Source organism: Abramis brama (assembly GCF_963993115.1).
Source record: "Abramis brama genome assembly, chromosome: 19".
NCBI classification, from domain to species: Eukaryota; Metazoa; Chordata; class Actinopteri; order Cypriniformes; family Leuciscidae; genus Abramis; species Abramis brama.
In genome coordinates, this window is record NC_139981.1 from 429,792 (window position 1) to 450,000 (window position 20,209).

Genomic DNA, 20,209 nt, shown 5'->3' on the forward strand with positions numbered 1-20,209 from the left:
CATCTGACACAACACACACTCATCTGACACAACACACACTCATCTGACCCAACACACACTCATCTGACACAACACACACTGATCTCAAAGTTGAGATGTTGTTGCCCAGAGAAAAAAACAGTATGTGGTGTCGGAGGAAAAGATGCACGAGAGACGGCGTATTTTCCCCGGGTTTAATAAAACACTCATCCGCATACATCCGGATCATCCGGATTGAGTGAGAAAAAGCATACAAATAAACATTCAACTCTGGTCACAAATATAAAGGGAAATAAAAGAAAGTGTACAAAAGCCGGTTGAGTGGTTATCTCTTCTCCTCACCTGTCACATCTATTACTGACACACTCTCTACGCACATGCGCTGTTCTCATTGTACCTCGAACTACCATAAATGCTATTAAGTGACCGTTACAGTGTGTGTGTGTGTGTGTGTGTGTTTTACAGCTTCTCCAGAGTGGATTGTGAGGCCGCAGGACACACACATCGAGGAGGGTCAGCCAGGTCTCCTGCACTGCCACGCTCAGGGCACTCCTGAACCACGGGTCACATGGTACCGCAAAAGCATCCCGATCAGTGAGGAGGTGAACACACTCATCATGGTCTGATCAGGTGACCTGACGTCAGGTTTCTCACACACACACTCTCTCTCTGCAGGGCTCTCGTTACAAGCTCTTCTCTAACGGGACTCTGAGGATCAACAGCGCTGAGGTGAACGATGGTCAGATGTTCAGCTGCACGTGTGTGTCGGAGGGAGGATCCATCAGCGCACACGCACGCGTTCACATACTGGGTGAGTGTGTGTGTGTGTGTGTGTGTCGGAGGGAGGATCCATCAGCGCACACCATAGACTGTAAAAAAATATGGACGACGCCCCTTCGCTCTCTTCCATTGGTGAGAGATGTGCAGTGGCGATCTCGGGACCAGACCCGCGCAGTGGCGATCTCGGGACCAGACCAGCGCAGTGGCGATCTCGGGACCAGACCAGCGCAGTGGCGATCTCGGGACCAGACCCGCGCAGTGGCGATCTCGGGACCAGACCCGCGCAGTGGCGATCTCGGGACCAGACCCGCGCAGTGGCGATCTCGGGACCAGACCCGCGCAGTGGCGATCTCGGGACCAGACCCGCGCAGTGGCGATCTCGGGACCAGACCCGCGCAGTGGCGATCTCGGGACCAGACCCGCGCAGTGGCGATCTCGGGACCAGACCAGCGCAGTGGCGATCTCGGGACCAGACCAGCGCAGTGGCGATCTCGGGACCAGACCCGCGCAGTGGCGATCTCGGGACCAGACCCGCGCAGTGGCGATCTCGGGACCAGACCCGCGCAGTGGCGATCTCGGGACCAGACCCGCGCAGTGGCGATCTCGGGACCAGACCAGCGCAGTGGCGATCTCGGGACCAGACCCGCGCAGTGGCGATCTCGGGACCAGACCCGCGCAGTGGCGATCTCGGGACCAGACCAGCGCAGTGGCGATCTCGGGACCAGACCCGCGCTGTGGCGATCTCGGGACCAGACCAGCGCAGTGGCGATCTCGGGACCAGACCCGCGCAGTGGCGATCTCGGGACCAGACCAGCGCAGTGGCGATCTCGGGACCAGACCCGCGCAGTGGCGATCTCGGGACCAGACCCGCGCAGTGGCGATCTCGGGACCAGACCAGCGCAGTGGCGATCTCGGGACCAGACCCGCGCAGTGGCGATCTCGGGACCAGACCCGCGCAGTGGCGATCTCGGGACCAGACCCGCGCAGTGGCGATCTCGGGACCAGACCCGCGCAGTGGCGATCTCGGGACCAGACCAGCGCAGTGGCGATCTCGGGACCAGACCAGCGCAGTGGCGATCTCGGGACCAGACCCGCGCAGTGGCGATCTCGGGACCAGACCCGCGCAGTGGCGATCTCGGGACCAGACCAGCGCAGTGGCGATCTCGGGACCAGACCCGCGCTGTGGCGATCTCGGGACCAGACCAGCGCAGTGGCGATCTCGGGACCAGACCCGCGCAGTGGCGATCTCGGGACCAGACCAGCGCAGTGGCGATCTCGGGACCAGACCCGCGCAGTGGCGATCTCGGGACCAGACCCGCGCAGTGGCGATCTCGGGACCAGACCCGCGCAGTGGCGATCTCGGGACCAGACCCGCGCAGTGGCGATCTCGGGACCAGACCCGCGCAGTGGCGATCTCGGGACCAGACCCGCGCAGTGGCGATCTCGGGACCAGACCCGCGCAGTGGCGATCTCGGGACCAGACCCGCGCAGTGGCGATCTCGGGACCAGACCCGCGCATTAGCGATCTCGGGACCAGACCCGCGCAGTGGCGATCTCGGGACCAGACCCGCGCAGTAGCGATCTCGGGACCAGACCCGCGCAGTGGCGATCTCGGGACCAGACCCGCGCTGTAGCGATCTCGGGACCAGACCCGCGCATTAGCGATCTCGGGACCAGACCCGCGCTGTAGCGATCTCGGGACCAGACCCGCGCAGTGGCGATCTCGGGACCAGACCCGCGCTGTAGCGATCTCGGGACCAGACCCGCGCATTAGCGATCTCGGGACCAGACCCGCGCATTAGCGATCTCGGGACCAGACCCGCGCAGTGGCGATCTCGGGACCAGACCCGCGCAGTGGCGATCTCGGGACCAGACCCGCGCAGTGGCGATCTCGGGACCAGACCCGCGCAGTGGCGATCTCGGGACCAGACCCGCGCAGTGGCGATCTCGGGACCAGACCCGCGCAGTAGTGAGCAGGAAGTAAAGACCCGCGCAGTAGTGAGCAGGAAGTAAAGCCGCGAAATCAACGCTCCGCCCTCACTCTCGCAGGGAGAGTGGATTCTGCACACTTTTTTAAAAATTGATTGCAGTACGACAAGAGGCTTGTTAAAATAAAGTAAATACAATCTCCTCAGTCCTCCGAAGATCCCGAAAAAAATGTCCGTTGGTGCTTCAGTGACTACTTCTCTCAGAGAACCTGTCAATCACAGCTGTCAATCATGACGTTACACCACCGCATCACGTAACTAACTAAAAAACAACTTATTTTTGAAACAGACACTTGAACTTACATCAGCGTGATAAAAACGACAGCAAATGAAAGAAACCACCTTTGGAAAAAAGATATTTGAAGTGTAATTAAATTGTTTAGTTGATCTCACGTCCCGTTGAATAACACGGGGAGGCGGGGCTTATGATCTATACTAGGACCAGCCACCGGGGGCGATCGAGACGTTTTGGCTTCACTTTTCAGGGCTTGTGCGGCACGCTTGGCGCACACGCACGTGTTCACATATTGGATGAGTGTGTGTGTGTGTTTGTATGTTGTAAGTATCTCACCACATACTGGGTGAGAGAAAGATAATCATCTGAACTTGAATAATTACACATCAGAAATCACAGATCAGGCGTTAAAATAAACATGGTTACTTGCATGTTTGTGGTGTTGCTGGCAGATCCATATCGTAAAAGTCTGTTGCAAAGCCTGCGCCGAAATTGCGAATACAAACAAATAATGCACTGCTGAGACTTTCACAGTTGAAAAAAAACAACACTCTCCTAGCATTCTGATCGTTTGGAAGGTAATGGTATTGATCCTGTGTCGATCTTTACTCGTTCTCATGGAATATTCACTAACGCTCCAGTGGGCGGGGCCAAAGACGCAGTGATGTAGACACAGGCGTTGATATTCTTCTGCAAACGCGGTCTTTCGCTGCACTATTACGTCATAATTCCACACTTTTCAGATCCTGATGTTTTCTGGCCTTGATCTCAATAAAAGCTATTTTTGAAATATCAAGGAAGTTTTGGGTTTTGAAACTTACAGGATATTTTTATATTATAACGACCTCTTAACTGTCAAAAGATCAATGAAAATTAAAATGTTCAGCTCATGACCCCTTTAAATCACGACAATCCACAGGAAGTCCCCAGTATAATAGAACGTGTGTGTTCGTGATTTGTTCTGATGTTGTAAATGACATCAGGTGTTTGTTTTGTCTGTTTTGTTGTGGTTTGCGTGCCGTTACATCACGGCGTGTTTGAGTGCCAGCTTTACTCATGTGTGTGTGATGTGTCTCTCAGAGAAGTTAAAGTTCACGCCCGTCCCGCAGCCGTCGCAGTGTGTGCAGCTGGAGAGAGAGAGCAGCATCAGCTGTGTGGCGACCGGGCGAGAGACACCCACAATACACTGGAGCAGAGCAGGTCAGAGACCAACCCTAACTCTGACAATCATTTCATTTAAATCATTTAAATTCATTTAAAATTCACAGAGCAACTAAAATGACTGCTGGTCACGAATATATCAAGATTAGATCACATGAGCTCTGCTCTCCGCTGTATCGTGTCACTGCTCATTTGCATAGTCACATCACCAGCGCTGACTTAAACTGAATGACTTCCTGGTGTCAGTGTGAACATGCGTGTTTCTCTCGTGCGTGTGTGTCTTGTGTGTGTGTGTGTCTCGTGTGTGTTTGTGTGCCAACAGACGGCGCTGATCTCCCGCCTCACGCGACTCAGATGAAAGGAGTTCTTCACTTCGGTACCGTGAGCCGATCCGACGGAGGAAACTACACGTGTGTGGCGTCCAGTAGCGCTCAGGGAGAGATACGAGCACACGTTCATCTCACTGTAGGAGGTGTGTGTGTGTGTGTGTGTGTGTGTGTTCTGATTGAACGCTGTGGTTGATGACTCGTTCTTGTTCACCTGTGTGTGTGTGTGTGTGCTTGTGTTCTGATTGAACGCTGTGGTTGATGACTCGTTCACCTGTGTGTGTGTGTGTGTGTGTGTGTGTTGTCAGTTCTCGTGGAGTTTAAGCTGGAGCCGGAGCAGACGACGGTGTATCAGGGTCACACAGCCGTGCTTCACTGTCAGGCGTCAGGAGACCCTCAGCCCTACATCCAGTGGAGCATCAGAGACAGACTGATCAGCAGCAGCAGCTCCAGCAGGTCTCACTGCACCCGTCTCACTGCACCCGTCTCACTGCACCCGTCTCACTGCACCCGTCTCACTGCACCCGTCTCACTGCACCTGCCTCTCACTGCACCCGTCTCACTGCACCCGTCTCACTGCACCCGTCTCACTGCACCCGTCTCACTGCACCTGCCTCTCACTGCACCCGTCTCACTGCACCCGTCTCACTGCACCCGTCTCACTGCACCCGTCTCACTGCACCTGCCTCTCACTGCACCCGTCTCACTGCACCCGTCTCACTGCACCCGCCTCTCACTGCACCCGCCTCTCACTGCACCTGCCTCTCACTGCACCCGTCTCACTGCACCTGTCTCACTGCACCTGTCTCACTGCACCTGCCTCTCACTGCACCTGCCTCTCACTGCACCTGCCTCTCTCCACCTGTCTCACTGCACCTGTCTCACTGCACCTGCCTCTCACTGCACCTGCCTCTCACTGCACCTGCCTCTCACTGCACCTGCCTCTCACTGCACCCGTCTCACTGCACCCGTCTCACTGCACCTGCCTCTCACTGCACCTGCCTCTCACTGCACCTGCCTCTCACTGCACCCGTCTCACTGCACCCGTCTCACTGCACCTGTCTCACTGCACCTGCCTCTCACTGCACCTGCCTCTCACTGCACCTGCCTCTCACTGCACCTGCCTCTCTCCACCTGTCTCACTGCACCTGTCTCACTGCACCTGCCTCTCACTGCACCTGCCTCTCACTGCACCTGCCTCTCACTGCACCTGCCTCTCACTGCACCCGTCTCACTGCACCCGTCTCACTGCACCTGTCTCACTGCACCTGCCTCTCACTGCACCTGTCTCACTGCACCTGCCTCTCACTGCACCTGTCTCACTGCACCTGCCTCTCACTGCACCTGCCTCTCACTGCACCCGTCTCACTGCACCCGTCTCACTGCACCTGCCTCTCACTGCACCCGTCTCACTGCACCCGTCTCACTGCACCCGTCTCACTGCACCCGTCTGTCTATCAGAGACTGTATGATCTTTCACATGTGCTGATTGTGTGTCTGTTGTCCTCAGGTTTCAGAAGATGCCCAATGGCTCTCTGGTCATTAGTGATGTCACCACTGATGACACGGGCATGTACACCTGTATCGCGGGAAACACCTGCAACATCAGAGACACGACAGCGCAGCTTTACGTCGTGGGTGAGGAACACAAACTTGGTTGATTGATGCACAGATCATATACATGAATATCAGTCACGTGACCTCTTACGTCATCCACTCTTTTTCTAGTTGATTGCCGCCATCTTGAGTACCTACCGAGTGCTGTCTATGGTACTGACAAGCATTAACTAGCTAGCTTGCTACTATTTACAGCTTCGTACAGATACAGTAAATGGCTACGAAAGACAACATTTCGCACCTCGACTGCCATGAAAAGAAACGCTACTTTCAAATAATAATATCGTTAGGGTGTGATCCCTACGCGATACCTGATACGTACTTCCATCCTCTGTCTGCTGCTACCGAACTACCAATCCTGGCATTCAATGATATTATATGTTGATCCGACTATTTTAAGTGTGTATTTAAATGGTCCAGGGGCAGAACTTTTGCCAAGCGTGTCAGAGGTTCTGGGTTCTAATCCGCACTCATATAGTTTTTTATTTTTTTCATCAAAACCGATTATGTTTATCAGTGGTTGTATATCAGGCAGGGACACGTTTGTGTGCAGTTTGTTTTGTAATTTCACCGGAACGAATAGAGAGTCTCTCCACATTGAAGCGCGCGTCCGAGTGAAGACTGTGCGCGAGCCACAAACAAACACAGTATCCGCACCACTGACCGCAGCGGCAACGAGCACTTTGATCACTTGATTTCAGAAACAACACATTTCAGCGCTAGATCGCCTCTTATTTAACAAACGAACGAAATGAATGCTCTGCTAGTTAACTGGAGATGTTTGGTTTATTTGTATTGGTACATTCGTGCCGCGAGATGTTTCAAAAGTGGTGGGGACATGTCCCACCCGCAAATTACGGCGTCTTTTTTCGTCCTGAGTTAGCCTGTAAAAGGATATTTTGGGGTCTCCTTTTTTGTTATTGCACCCCACCGCACAACATATTGAAGGCATAGCTAGTTCCTTTGCAACTGACATGAATCAGATACTCAAGATGGCGGCAGACAAGTTTTAGAAGTGAGTGACGTCAGTGAGGAGACGTTGGTGACATCATCTGATATTCATCTATAGCAGGGTTCCCGCGGGGTCTTAAAAAGTCTTAAAATGTCTTAAATTCTGAACTTTAAATTTAAGGCCTTAAAACGTCTTAAAAACAGCCAGATTTTCATCCGCGGTCTTAAATTTCATTTAGTCAGGTCTTAAAAAAGATTTTACCCTCATTCATTTCCAGACACGCTGGCCGCAGAAAGTTATTACAAAGTAGAAAAAAAGTATCGAAGTCGCTCGCCAAGAGGCAGTTCTTTTTCGCGCTCAAGTTCATTCAAATGTAGGCGCGCAGTAAGCGCTCTTATAACTGAAGCGACGCGCTCGTTTTTTTCCAGGCGCAGCGACATGAAAAAAGACATGAAGGATGCGGGTGCACCCAAACACTACGGGTGCTTTTCTCTTCTCCGTAAATAAATCTTGTGGCAGAGCTACTGCAAGCGTTTTCCGGCGGTGGAAATCCATTAGCCACTAAAACTTTTTTTGTCATTGTGGAGACGCAGGGCATGGTTACATAGCAACGACAGAGGCCACGGGAAAATCAGACCATGTTGCAAGACACTTATAAAATCTGGCTATCATTTTTAATCATATTATTTTAATGTTTATGTTAGTGTGTATTGATGCTAATTTTATTTGTTATTTGCTGTTTTTCGACATAAAACTTGGTGAATTGATTTTATTGTGTACTAGTATTAGTACTTTTTGAACAGGATTCTGTGATAACAGTGATAATTTTTGGCACTATAATAATTAAATGAAATGTTCATGCCATTTCATCTCTAGTTATGATCAACTATGATCAACTAAAATCAACTAATTATGTGTTTTTTACAGTAGGCCTATAATATGCAAAGTACAATTTTCTATAAAAAAATTATATCTGATTCTGTTCTTTTCTCTGACACGCATTGTTGGGTGTGGAAGGTTACTAATGTGATTGCTTTATCTGTAAATTAAGTTAATTCTTTTTCAATTACTGAATTCATTGAAATAAAATGAATTCTTTGATTTAAATATTTTTTTGTAGGTCTTAAATTTCAATCTTTATGGTCTTAAAATGTCTTAAAAAGGTCTTAAATTTGAAACTGAAACCTGCAGGAACCCTGTATAGTGTTAGTAACTTAATTTCACATTTATATCTATAGCGCTTTATACAATACAGATTGTTTCAAAGCAGCTTCACAGTAATAAACAGCAAAATAACAGTGTTAATGTTGCATAATGCATCAATTATGAAACAAGCTAAATTTGAGCTTTAAAGCAGCTCTACAGAAGACAATAGAGTTATTATTCAGATTAATTCAGTTCAGTGTTGATTCAATTCAGGTCAAAAGCAGTTCAATGCTAATGACTGTTATACTAAAACTCACCATCAGAACCAGTGACTAAGATATTATTAGATGATCATCTTTAAGATTTATTTAGACAAGTTTTAGATCAGTATCTCAGTGGGTTTACTGACTTAAACTGGTGGATCTGATCAGATTACCTTATAAAAACGCTCCAGATGACACATTCTTCATCAGTCTGTTACGGCTACAGTCACACTGATTATGTACGCTACACACTACATTTACATTTGGCCGATGCTTTTATCCAAAGCGACTTACATTGCATTTCAAGGTACACACTTACATTCTTATCAGTTATTGCTTTCCCTGGAAATGGTGTTGCAAGCGCCAGCGCTCCACTGTTTGAGCTACACACATTACTACTACTACCAGGGCCGGCGCTCCACACACGCACATCACGCACTGCGCGTAGGGCACCAAGTGCTTGGGGGGGCACCAAAAAATCTGGGTCGTGAAAAATCTTCACAATAGGCTACTAGTATAAATAACAAATAAAATATGTCTAAAGCATGTTAATATACAAAAGCAATACAAAACTAATATAGGCCTAGACCAAATTAGTCGAGAAAAAGGTGAATCTCCTGTGCCAGTCTCCCTCTGGTGCCCCCCCTCCCCACCTCCCAGTGGTCTGTTCGATTATGCGATTATGGGATGGGGGAGGGTGGGCGGGGACGGACGCAATGCTTAATCATAAAACAGATATAACACTACCATCGATTTAAATAGTACATTGATTGGGTTTAAGTGGTCGTTCAATGAGGCCTATTATATGTTGATCCGACGAAAATTAAGCGTGTATTTAAGTGGTCCAGGGGTAGAATTTTTGCCAAGCGTATCAGAGGTTCTGAGTTCTAATCCCCACTCATATAGTTTTTTTTTCTTTTTTTTTCTTCAAAACCGATTATGTTTTTCAGTGGTTGTATATCAGGCAGGGACACTTTTTTGTGCTTTTTGTTTTCTAATTGCACCGGAACGAATAGAGAGTCTCCACAACGGATTGAAGCGCGCGTCTGAGTGAAGGCTGTGCGCGAGCCAGAAACAAACATATAGTATCTGCGCCACTGATCGCAGCGGCAACGAGCACTTTGATCAGTTGATTTAAAAAAACAACACATTTCAGCGTTAGATCGCCTCTTATTTAAAAAAAGAATGAAATGAATGCTCTGCTGGTTAACTGGAGATGTTTTGTTTGTTTGTATTGGTACATTCGTGCCGCGAGATGTTTCAAAAGTGGTGGGGACAATATCGACCTTAGAAAATAGTGGTGGGGACATGATCCTACCCGCAAATTACGCCTATGCGTGTATGCATGTCCAGGGGCGTCGCTAGTAGTGCAAAAGATCCGGGGCTTTAGCCCTGCATGTTGATTCTTTTTAAAAAAAAAAAAACTTTGAAACTGCAATTAGAAGAAACCCCCCCCCCCCCCCACAATCTCAGTGTTTGTATATTTTCATATTCACAGAGTTGTCAAATTATGTACAGAATTATTATATTGTGCCTCATCAGACCTTTGCACTTTTAACTTTCTGTGTTTACATTGTTCAGTTCCAAATCTGTGTTTTTAGTAATTGTGGTGGTATTTGGTATTTATAATTTTAACCTTTATATTATTTATTTCTTTTCATGTTTGGTGCCATTGTTAATGTAAAATTATTTCTTTGCAGCAGTTATTTTGGAAGTAAAGAGAACCTAACTAAGAAAATCGGAATGGTTGTTATTCCTTTGGTGTTTGTTGGTTGGGGGAGCGGGGGCATCGCCAAGCATTTGTGCTTAGGGCTCCCAAATGGCTAGCGCCGGCCCTGACTACTACTACATTTATTACTTAGGGGAATAATTGTTCTGATTAATAATATTAAATGTATGAGTTTGTTGAGTGTCCTGCAGTGATTGTACCAGGGTAAAGGTGTTTTACTGTGGTGTCCTCAGAGAAGCCTGTGCACCCGCGCGATGGAGACGAGGATAAGAGCCAGTTCAAGATGTTCCAGACGATCGCGCTGTCGGTGGCCGTGGCCGTGGCTTACATCATCGCTGTGCTGGGACTCATGTTCTACTGCAAGCAGAGACGCAAGAGCAAGCACCTGCAGAAGAGCCACGCAGAGGAGCCCGAGATGGAGTGTCTGAACGGTGAGTGTGTGTGTGTGAGAGAGAGAGAGAGAGTGTGTGTGTGTGTGGATCATATAAGTAAGGGATAATGTAAATCCAGTTGGTTGTTATCTCAGAATAAACCCGACAGGGTGATCAGGATCAGGTCTTCATCAGCCTGAAGGGATTTATTCTGAGATCACACACACACACACACACACACACCTGAAGGGGTTTATTCTGAGATCACACACACACACACACACACACACACACACACACACACCTGAAAGGGTTTATTCTGAGATCACACACACACACACACACACACACACCTGAAGGGGTTTATTCTGAGATCACACATACACACACACACACACACACACACCTGAAGGGGTTTATTCTGAGATCACACACACACACACACACACACACACATACACACACACACACACACACCTGAAGGGGTTTATTCTGAGATCACACACACACACACACACACACACACACACCTGAAGGGATTTATTCTGAGATCACACACACACACACTCACACACCTGAAGGGGTTTATTCTGAGATCACACACACACACACACACACCTGAAGGGGTTTATTCTGAGATCACACACACACACACACATACACACACACACACACACACACACACACACACACACACCTGAAGGGGTTTATTTCTGCGCCACAGAAATATGAGGTGTTTAAACACAGAGCTTCCGCGGAGAGAGCAGTTTCAGCAGCAAGTGAAGGGGTTTATTCTGAGATCACACACACACACACATACACACACACACACACCTGAAGGGGTTTATTCTGAGATCACACACACACACACACACACACACACCTGAAGGGGTTTATTCTGAGATCACACACACACACACACACACACACACCTGAAGGGGTTTATTCTGAGATCACACACACACACACACATACACACACACACACACACATACACACACACACACACCTGAAGGGGTTTATTCTGAGATCACACACACACACACATACACACACACACACACACACACCTGAAGGGGTTTATTCTGAGATCACACACACACACATACACACACACACACATACACACATACACACACACACACACACCTGAAGGGGTTTATTCTGAGATCACACACACACACACATACACACACACACACACACACACCTGAAGGGGTTTATTCTGAGATCACACACACACACATACACACACACACACATACACACACACACACACCTGAAGGGGTTTATTCTGAGATCACACACACACACACACATACACACACACACACACCTGAAGGGGTTTATTCTGAGATCACACACACACATAACAACCGGCTGGATGTACATTATCCCGCTTATTACACGGCTACTTGCCACATAAGTAAATAATTAGACTCAAAATATTGATCTTTGTCTAAATTGTAGCATTGTTCGTTGTAATGGGAAGAAGGAGGGGGGAACCGGCAAACATTTAAAGACTCTTAATAAATAAATAAACTCATACAAAAACGAAAGTAAAGACGGCAGCCCCTCACAGACAACTGCCGCCACATATAAACAAAACATCTAATAAAACAGTCCAGGCCTGGTCCGCTCTCCTCCTTCACTGTCGCTCCTCGTGAGAGATACGAGACCGGTGCGCCGCTCATCATCACTCACGGCCTCGTCCTGCTCGCCACAGAAATATGAGGTGTTTAAACACAGAGCTTCCGCGGAGAGAGCAGTTTCAGCAGCAAGTGCAAACTAGACCGACATTTCAGAGATACGGTTTACAGTCATAACACTTATTACACAGCATTTCAACACATAAATAATTATGGGGATCAGAGATATTGATTTCAGATTAAACTGTTTTAAAATCGTACCTGTTTGTATTTTATAATCCAACAGTGAACAAAACAATAGTCCAAAACAAGCGAGAGCGAGTCCACGATACTGGATTGCATAATTGCATAACTGTACAATATTGATTTGATTGAGTTTTGCTACTTTATTAGCTCACCAAACGCAAAACTTCCACAAAGAAAACCCGTTCCTAGCGAGTGTGTAGCGCTGCTGACCTCAGTGACGGATGAGCCTGCGTTTCTGTTCTCAGCGGCTGTTATCTGGGAATAACTTACCACTGGATGTGTGATTGACCAATCAGAATCAAGCATTCCACAGAGCCGTGTAATAAAATGCTATAAAACATTATAAAAAGTTATAAAACTCCTGCCATTGCCATTAGGTTATAAAAAATATTATTTCTGAATGTCCTCTGAACATTCAAAACGTTAAAAAGGTTTTTTCATGGTTATGCGAACGTTAAGGGAAAGTTCCACTGTATTATTCTTCAAACATCATGTGAATGTTTCATTTTAATGTTCTCTGGACGTTCCGAAACTAGTAACATTTAAAAAATGTTAGACAAAAGTTCAACTAAAACGTTTCAGAAAAACGCTCCATGAACGATGTATGAATAATGTTTTTGTGCTAATATTTTGAGAACATTATTAAAGACCAGATCATTTTTTTTAAACGAACATTCTATTAATGTTACTGGAAGAACGTTTGTTCATATCTTTGACAGAACGTTCCCTGTTAGCTGGATTACACATTAGTTTTCACATGTTATTTAACGATAATGGGTCTCATTCATGAAACACGAGCAGAACGAATTTTTGTGTAAATCGTGTGTAAAGTGGTTCTGGCGTAAATTTTCGGATTCATTAAAATGTTCGTATTTCCCAAATGTTAGTTGGTACGAAAGAAATCTACACCTGCTCCCAGCCACGCGTAAATAGTACGTTTAACATCCGAACGTTTTGCTCATTAATAAACTGCATTTTAATTCAACGTAATCGGGTACATATTTACACAGCATTTTGAAAAAGTATTATATATAGTAATTACATACGGTTTTTCTTTTTACTTGTATTACGAGAGCCAGTAATAGCATCTGCAAAAGGAACACAAGTCCACAAGTTTTTTTTATTTTTTTATATTCAAGCTGTTTTTTTTTTGTTTTGTTTTTTACAAGTCCGCAAGTTACAAGTGTTGCAGTCAAGCTTCATGTCGAACCATTTTCTTTTCACTTCTGGGACTGTTCGATTAAAAGATGAAACTCCATTAACTGCATCTGTAATATGCTGCCAAGCATTTTTACCTAAAGCATGTAGCCTATTACCTAAAAAAATCCTTTTTTTTTAGGACCTGATACGCCACTATGTACGCTTGAAAATAAAATGTGGCGTTTTGAATGAACTTCTGATAATAAAACTTCAATTTCTGCATCTGAGAAATTTCTCTTCTTCATTCGCTTTTTTTTTTTTTTTTCTTCCAAAATTATACATGTAATAATACAATAGCATTCGCTTTTGAGAAGACATGTTGAAATCCTTCGTTTCGTGTCATAATATGATGCCCATATATAGCTGTCAGTCGGTTTTAATTGGCGGGATTTATGGTAATTGAGAATGAGCGTGCACGCGCGTCCCATTTACGAGTGATTGGAATTCATTAACCCACACACACATTTCACTATCAAATCTGACGTTTACGAAGTATTTGTGAATCAGGAGAAGAATTTTCGGGAATGTCTCTTTACGCGCAAATCACTCACATATTTACTCGTATATTTACGAATGTTTCATGAATGAGACCCATTGTGTGTAAACGATTTAAATGTATTCTGTTTAAAATAAGAGCTTGTTTAATTCAGCTGTACATGAGCATCATATCATCAACATCTGACCTCTAGTTCATACAGCGATCTGTTATGTAAAGATGAACCAGAGCAGACGAGCATCTGAAGAGTGTGTGTGTGTGTGTGTGTGTTGTCCCGTAGGTGGCGCTCTTCAGATGAACGGCCACAGGACGGCGGAGGTCCAGGAAGAAGTGGCTTTAACCACCATGAGACCTTCAGCAAACACTGACAAACTGCACTTTCCCAGAGCGCACCTGCAGACCATCACCACACTGGGTAACGCAGAGTGAAAATAGCACTGTTCCTCAGAAATATGAAGTTTTGATGTAATGATGCTGAAAATTCAGCTTTGATCACAGGAATAAATGACACTTTACTGAAATTAATTTAAATTACTGAATTTTTTATCAAAAAAATGCAGCTTTGATGAGCAGAAGAGACTCTTTATGAAATCTTAATTATTCCAAACTTTTGAACACCAGCGTAAATGTTTTAATGTTTAAATGTTTTCGTAAATATTTTTATACTTTACTTAGAGAAATCATATCATATTAGTTTCTTAATATTGTTTAATACATTGTTTTCGTCTGGCACAGTGTGTTCTGCTGCCGAGTGTCAGATATGAGAGTGAGTGAGTGAGTGAGTGTGTGAGTGTGTGAGAGAGAGTCTCTGTCTGTGTGTGTGTGTGTGTTAGAGAGAGAGAGAGAGAGAGAGAGAGAGAGAGTCTCTGTCTGTGTGTGTGTGTGTTTGAGAGAGAGAGAGAGAGAGAGAGTGTGTGTCTGTTTGTGTGTGTGTGTGTGTGTGTGAGAGAGAGAGAGAGAGAGAGTGTGTGTCTGTGTGTGAGTGAGTGAGTGAGTGAGTGAGTGAGTGAGTGAGTGTGTGTGTGATAGAGAGAGAGTGTGTGTCTGTTTGTGTGTGTATGTGTGTGTGTGTGAGAGAGAGTGTGTGTGTGTGTGTGTGTGTGAGAGAGAGAGTGTGTGTGTGTGTGTGTGTGTGTGTGATAGAGAGAGAGTGTGTGTCTGTTTGTGTGTGTATGTGTGTGTGTGTGAGAGTGTGTGTGTGTGTGTGAGTGTGTGTGTGTGTGAGAGTGAGTGTGTGTGTGTGTGTGTGTGTGACTGTACCAGATCCACGTATTCCAGGATCATGTATTGCGGGTGAGCTTCTCTGCAGACTCCCAGCAGCCTCACAATGTGTGTGTGTGTGTGTGTGTGTGTGTGTGTGTGTGAGAGTGTGTGTGTGAGAGTGTGTGAGAGTGTGTGTGTGTGTGAGAGTGTGTGTGTGTTTGTGTGTGAGAGAGAGTGTGTGTGTGTGTGTGTGTGTGAGAGAGAGAGTGTGTGTGTGTGTGTGTGTGTGTGTGATGGGTCAGGTTAGTGTAAGAAGAGAGAATATACCTATATATATATATATATATATCTGTACAGTATAAAAACCATTACGCCTATGGAATGTCCCCATTTAGCCAAGTAAACGTGTGTGTGTGTGTGTGTGTGTGTGTGCAGGGCGCGGCGTGTTCGGCGAGGTGTTTCTGGCTAAAGCGAGGGCTATAGAGGAGTCCGAGGACGAGACGCTGGTGTTGGTCAAGAGTTTACAGAGTCGAGATCAGGAGTCCGAGTTCAGACGAGAGATGCAGATGTTCAGCAAACTCACACACACACACATCGTGAGGCTGCTGGGAGTCTGCAGAGAAGCTCACCCGCAATACATGATCCTGGAATACGTGGATCTGGTACAGTCACACACACACACACTCACTCTCACACACACACAAACACACACACACTCTCACACACACACACACTCTCACACACTCTCACACACACACTCTCACACACACACACACACACACACACACACACATTGTGAGGCTGCTGGGAGTCTGCAGAGAAGCTCACCCGCAATACATGATCCTGGAATACGTGGATCTGGTACAGTCACACACACACACACACACACACTCACTCTCACACACACACACACTCACACACACACACACACTCTCACGCACACACACTCTCACACACACACTCACTCTCACGCACACACACACACACTCACTCACTCACTCTCACACACACACACACTCACTCACTCACACACACACACACACTCACTCTCACGCACACACACTCATACTCACACACACTCACACACACACACTCTCACACACACACTCTCACACACTCACTGATTAACTCTTGTTTTTCAGGGTGATCTCAAACAGTTCCTCAGGATATCAAACAGCAGCGAGGGGAAGCTCAAGCCTCATCCCATCAGCACGAAAACTAAAGTACGTTCCCATAACCTCATTCAGACTCACTCTTTCAGTGTGTTTAATAAGTCACGTGACTCTGTGTTGATCATGTGACTGCTCTGTGCAGCTCTCCATCTGTGCCCAGGTGGCTGATGGGATGCAGCATTTATCAAACCAGCGTTTCGTGCATAAAGACCTGGCGGCCAGAAACTGTCTGATCAGCGGACAGAGACTCGTCAAAGTGTCCTCGCTCGCTCTCTGCAGAGACGTGTATAACAGGTACAGCTGACATCATTAACGTGCCTCTGCAGGGTGTGACAAAGCTGTGTATGGATGTGAACGATCTGCAATGTTTCAAAGATCAAAGTTATTGTGAATGAAAGAAAAAAGAAAGAATCTATTCTGAACTGAAACGAGTCGTCAGTAATTCAGTCTCACTTCCTAATTTGCATAATGCCCGCCTCTGGTCTTGATTGGCTGAACAGCGTCTCTTGGCCCCGCCCTCAAACACTAGTGTATCTGAGACTGGAAGAGTTTGGTTCGTGTTGTTCGTGTCGAGAAGACGCTGTTTTCTGAGATAGATACGGTGAAACCCACGCCATCGTCACTGTTCGTATCACTGAGATCAAGAGCTGAGATTCAGATATGATAATGAGCGTTTGCTTTCTGACCAATCACAGCAGAGCAGCTCTCAGAGAGGCGGGGCTTAGAGAGACTGAATCTTTGATGGAAGCGTTTCAGACACTGAGGTCTCGTCCACACTAATACGTATAGTCTGAAAACGCATCTGTGTCTCTCCGCTTTGGCCCTCCACACACTGAGACGCGTTTTTGGCAGAGAAAACTACGCTTTTTGAAAACGCGGTTTCCTCGGTGTAGTGTGGCCTGTCAAAATGGAGGTATTTAAAAACGATGACGTAAGTTTATTGAACACATAGATATTGATGTTTATACCGGTGTTGTGCCTGTTATATTCACTTTCACCCTGTTGCTAAAACGTTAGTTCACACACTCTTCATGTCACAGTCCTGCACAGATGGCAGGTTTGCTGTCCTGCGGTGAAACACGAGAACAGTGTGGATGAGAAACGCTAATGTAGACGGAGAGCGTTTTCAAAGGGCAATTATATTAGAGCAGTGGCATTACATCACACACAAAAAACATACATTAAAAACAATCAAAACAATCATATTCCACACACACATCTACATATTACAACATTCCAATATATTATCCAACATCCAAACTTTAGTGTTTTGTGACCTTGGATGCATGTGGACCTGTAGGAGACCTGTGAAACTAAATAATTAGCCTTTAAAATAGTATAATCGGAAAACTTGAGGTGCTTCTGCCTGTGAGATCTGGTGCAGAGCTTCTGGGCATCAGTCTTTACATGCATGAAGAGCGCCATCTAGTGTTGAAGTCAGTCAGTCACAGCTGGTCTGGTGTGTGTGTGTGTGTGTGTGTGTGTGTGTGTGTGTGATGGGGAGGTTTAGGGGTCGGGTTTGTGTAAGGGGACAGAATATACAGTTTCTGCAGTATAAAAACCATTACGTCTATGGAATGTCCCCATTTAAATAGCTAAGTAAACGTGTGTGTGTGTGTGTGTGTGTGTGTGCAGCGAGTACCACCTCTACAGGCAGGCCTGGCTTCCCCTGCGCTGGCTCCCGGCTGAGGCAGTGTTTGACAGTGAGTTCTCCAGTAAGTCGGACGTGTGGGCGTTCGCTGTGCTCATGTGGGAAGTGTTCAGTCTCGGAGAGATGCCGTACCATCAGCTCGATCATCAGCAGCTGCTCGAAGGTGAGCACGTCACATGACCACCACGACGTCACATGACCACTGACGTCACATGACCACCGACGTCAAATGACCACCGACATCACATGACCACTGATGTCACATGACCACAGACGTCACATGACCACTGACATCACATTACCACCGACGTCACGACCATCGACGTCACATGACCACAGACGTCACTTGACAACAGACGTCACATGACCATCGACGTCACATGACCACAGACGTCACTTGACAACAGACGTCACATGACCACCGATGTCAAAGTTTTGACATGTTAGGGTGTACTCACTTCTGTTGGCAGCTATTTTGACAGTAATGGCTGTATGTTGAGTTATTTTCAGAGGACAGTAAATATATTCTGCTGTACAAGCAGCACATTCACAACTCTAAAACATATCCAAGTTTCATTTCTATAGGATTGTCCCTTGAGTAGATATACCAAAAATGTTTGCTGAAGTGTGAGGGGTGTACTCACTTTCGTGAGATTAAAACATGCCTTTAGTGTTTTAATCTTGTATCCTGTTTATTAAAGTATTTATTTTGAGTTTGTAAAGACAGTATTTGTGCAGGTCTTAACTGTGATTCTACAGTATCTCCCTCACGGGGAGATCGAGTCTCATGTGTGTGTGTGTGTGTGTGTGTGTGTCAGCTCTGCAGGCTGGTCATGTGACCCTGTCTCCTCCAGAAGGTTGTCCTGCTCACGTCTGCAGTTTGATGATGCGCTGCTGGGCGTCCAGTCCTAAAGATCGACCCTCCTTCAGCGAGATCGCTCAGACTCTGGCCCGTGTTCCTGCAGACGCTAAAGTCTAGCGCATCGCATCACTGCAGTCACACACACACACACACACACTACAGACGCGCTCAGGATCTGCAGGCACACACACACGCTCAGGATCAGGCCTTCACCCGCCTTAAACACACACATCATCTGTCGTTCGGTCGAAGCCTCTTTCCTCAGGGACGCCAGAAGAGCTTCATGTCAGGGTGAACTTTGACCTCTGACCTCTAGACAATCACAGCTCCATCAGGCCACAGACGCAGAAGGAGGAATCAGCAGTGATCAGTGTGTGTGTGTGTGTGTGTGTGAGAGATATTTAGTGTTTCCACAGGATGATGTCACGTTAGTGGAATATAATACACACACTGCAAAACATGATGTTCTTCCTCAGTGTTTTTGTTCTTATTATTATTTTTTACTTTTTTAAAATATTTGTTCTTGTTTTAAGCATAAACACGTGCGTTCTTCAGAAAGCAGGACTTCATATCTTCAGTGATTGATGTTCTTCTCCAGTAAATGTGTCTTGAGTTGGGAATGTCTCTCTGGAGGACAGAGGCACTGAGGAGGAAGATCGTCTGCGGTGATGATGGACGTTTGGGCGGTGAAACAGAGACTGCTCGTTACGATAATATAATCTTTATGTTTCTTTGAGGTGCTCACAAGTGACTGTGTTATTGTAATAAATTAATATGCAATGCCTCAGATTAAGCCATGATTAATCAGTTTAGTCTTTATTCCCAGTTCACTGTCAGTCCCTGTGATTGTTGTGTGTGTTTCTGGGAGCCGGCGCTTCAGGAGTGACGGAGATCCGCGGTTCTGCTCGTGTCCACTAGAGGGCCTCAGGTGATGCACAGCAACAGAAGCATGGAAGCTCGTTTCCACCACAGAATAAAACAATAAAAAGGTAATTCTGACTTTTTATCTCACAATTGCGTGTTATAAAGTCAGAATTACGAGATATAAACATGCAGTTCTGGGAAAAAGTCTGAATTGCCAGTTTATTTCTCACAATTCTGACTTTATAACACAATTGTGAGATAAAAAGTCAGAATTGTGAGATAAAAAGTCAGAATTACCTTTTTATTTTTTTATTCAGTG

General features: G+C 46.3%; 1 protein-coding gene across 3 annotated transcripts in view; it reads left to right on the plus strand.

The window, feature by feature from the left end:
* The window catches only part of ptk7b (protein tyrosine kinase 7b), an 86,365-nt gene that overhangs the window by 65,322 nt on the left and 834 nt on the right, over nt 1-20,209 (plus strand). For all 3 annotated transcript variants that reach the window (XM_084093944.1, XM_084093945.1, XM_084093946.1), the window contains 13 exons: nt 445-581; nt 655-790; nt 4,063-4,182; nt 4,466-4,615; nt 4,778-4,925; nt 5,980-6,107; nt 10,410-10,607; nt 14,419-14,553; nt 15,777-16,003; nt 16,484-16,564; nt 16,656-16,807; nt 18,149-18,327; nt 18,983-20,209. The exon at nt 18,983-20,209 is cut by the window's right edge and continues 834 nt beyond it. In XM_084093944.1, coding sequence (XP_083950070.1) covers nt 445-581; nt 655-790; nt 4,063-4,182; nt 4,466-4,615; nt 4,778-4,925; nt 5,980-6,107; nt 10,410-10,607; nt 14,419-14,553; nt 15,777-16,003; nt 16,484-16,564; nt 16,656-16,807; nt 18,149-18,327; nt 18,983-19,143 — 1,952 coding nt within the window. In that variant the 3' untranslated portion in view covers nt 19,144-20,209. The remainder of the gene's footprint in view (nt 1-444; nt 582-654; nt 791-4,062; nt 4,183-4,465; nt 4,616-4,777; nt 4,926-5,979; nt 6,108-10,409; nt 10,608-14,418; nt 14,554-15,776; nt 16,004-16,483; nt 16,565-16,655; nt 16,808-18,148; nt 18,328-18,982) is intronic.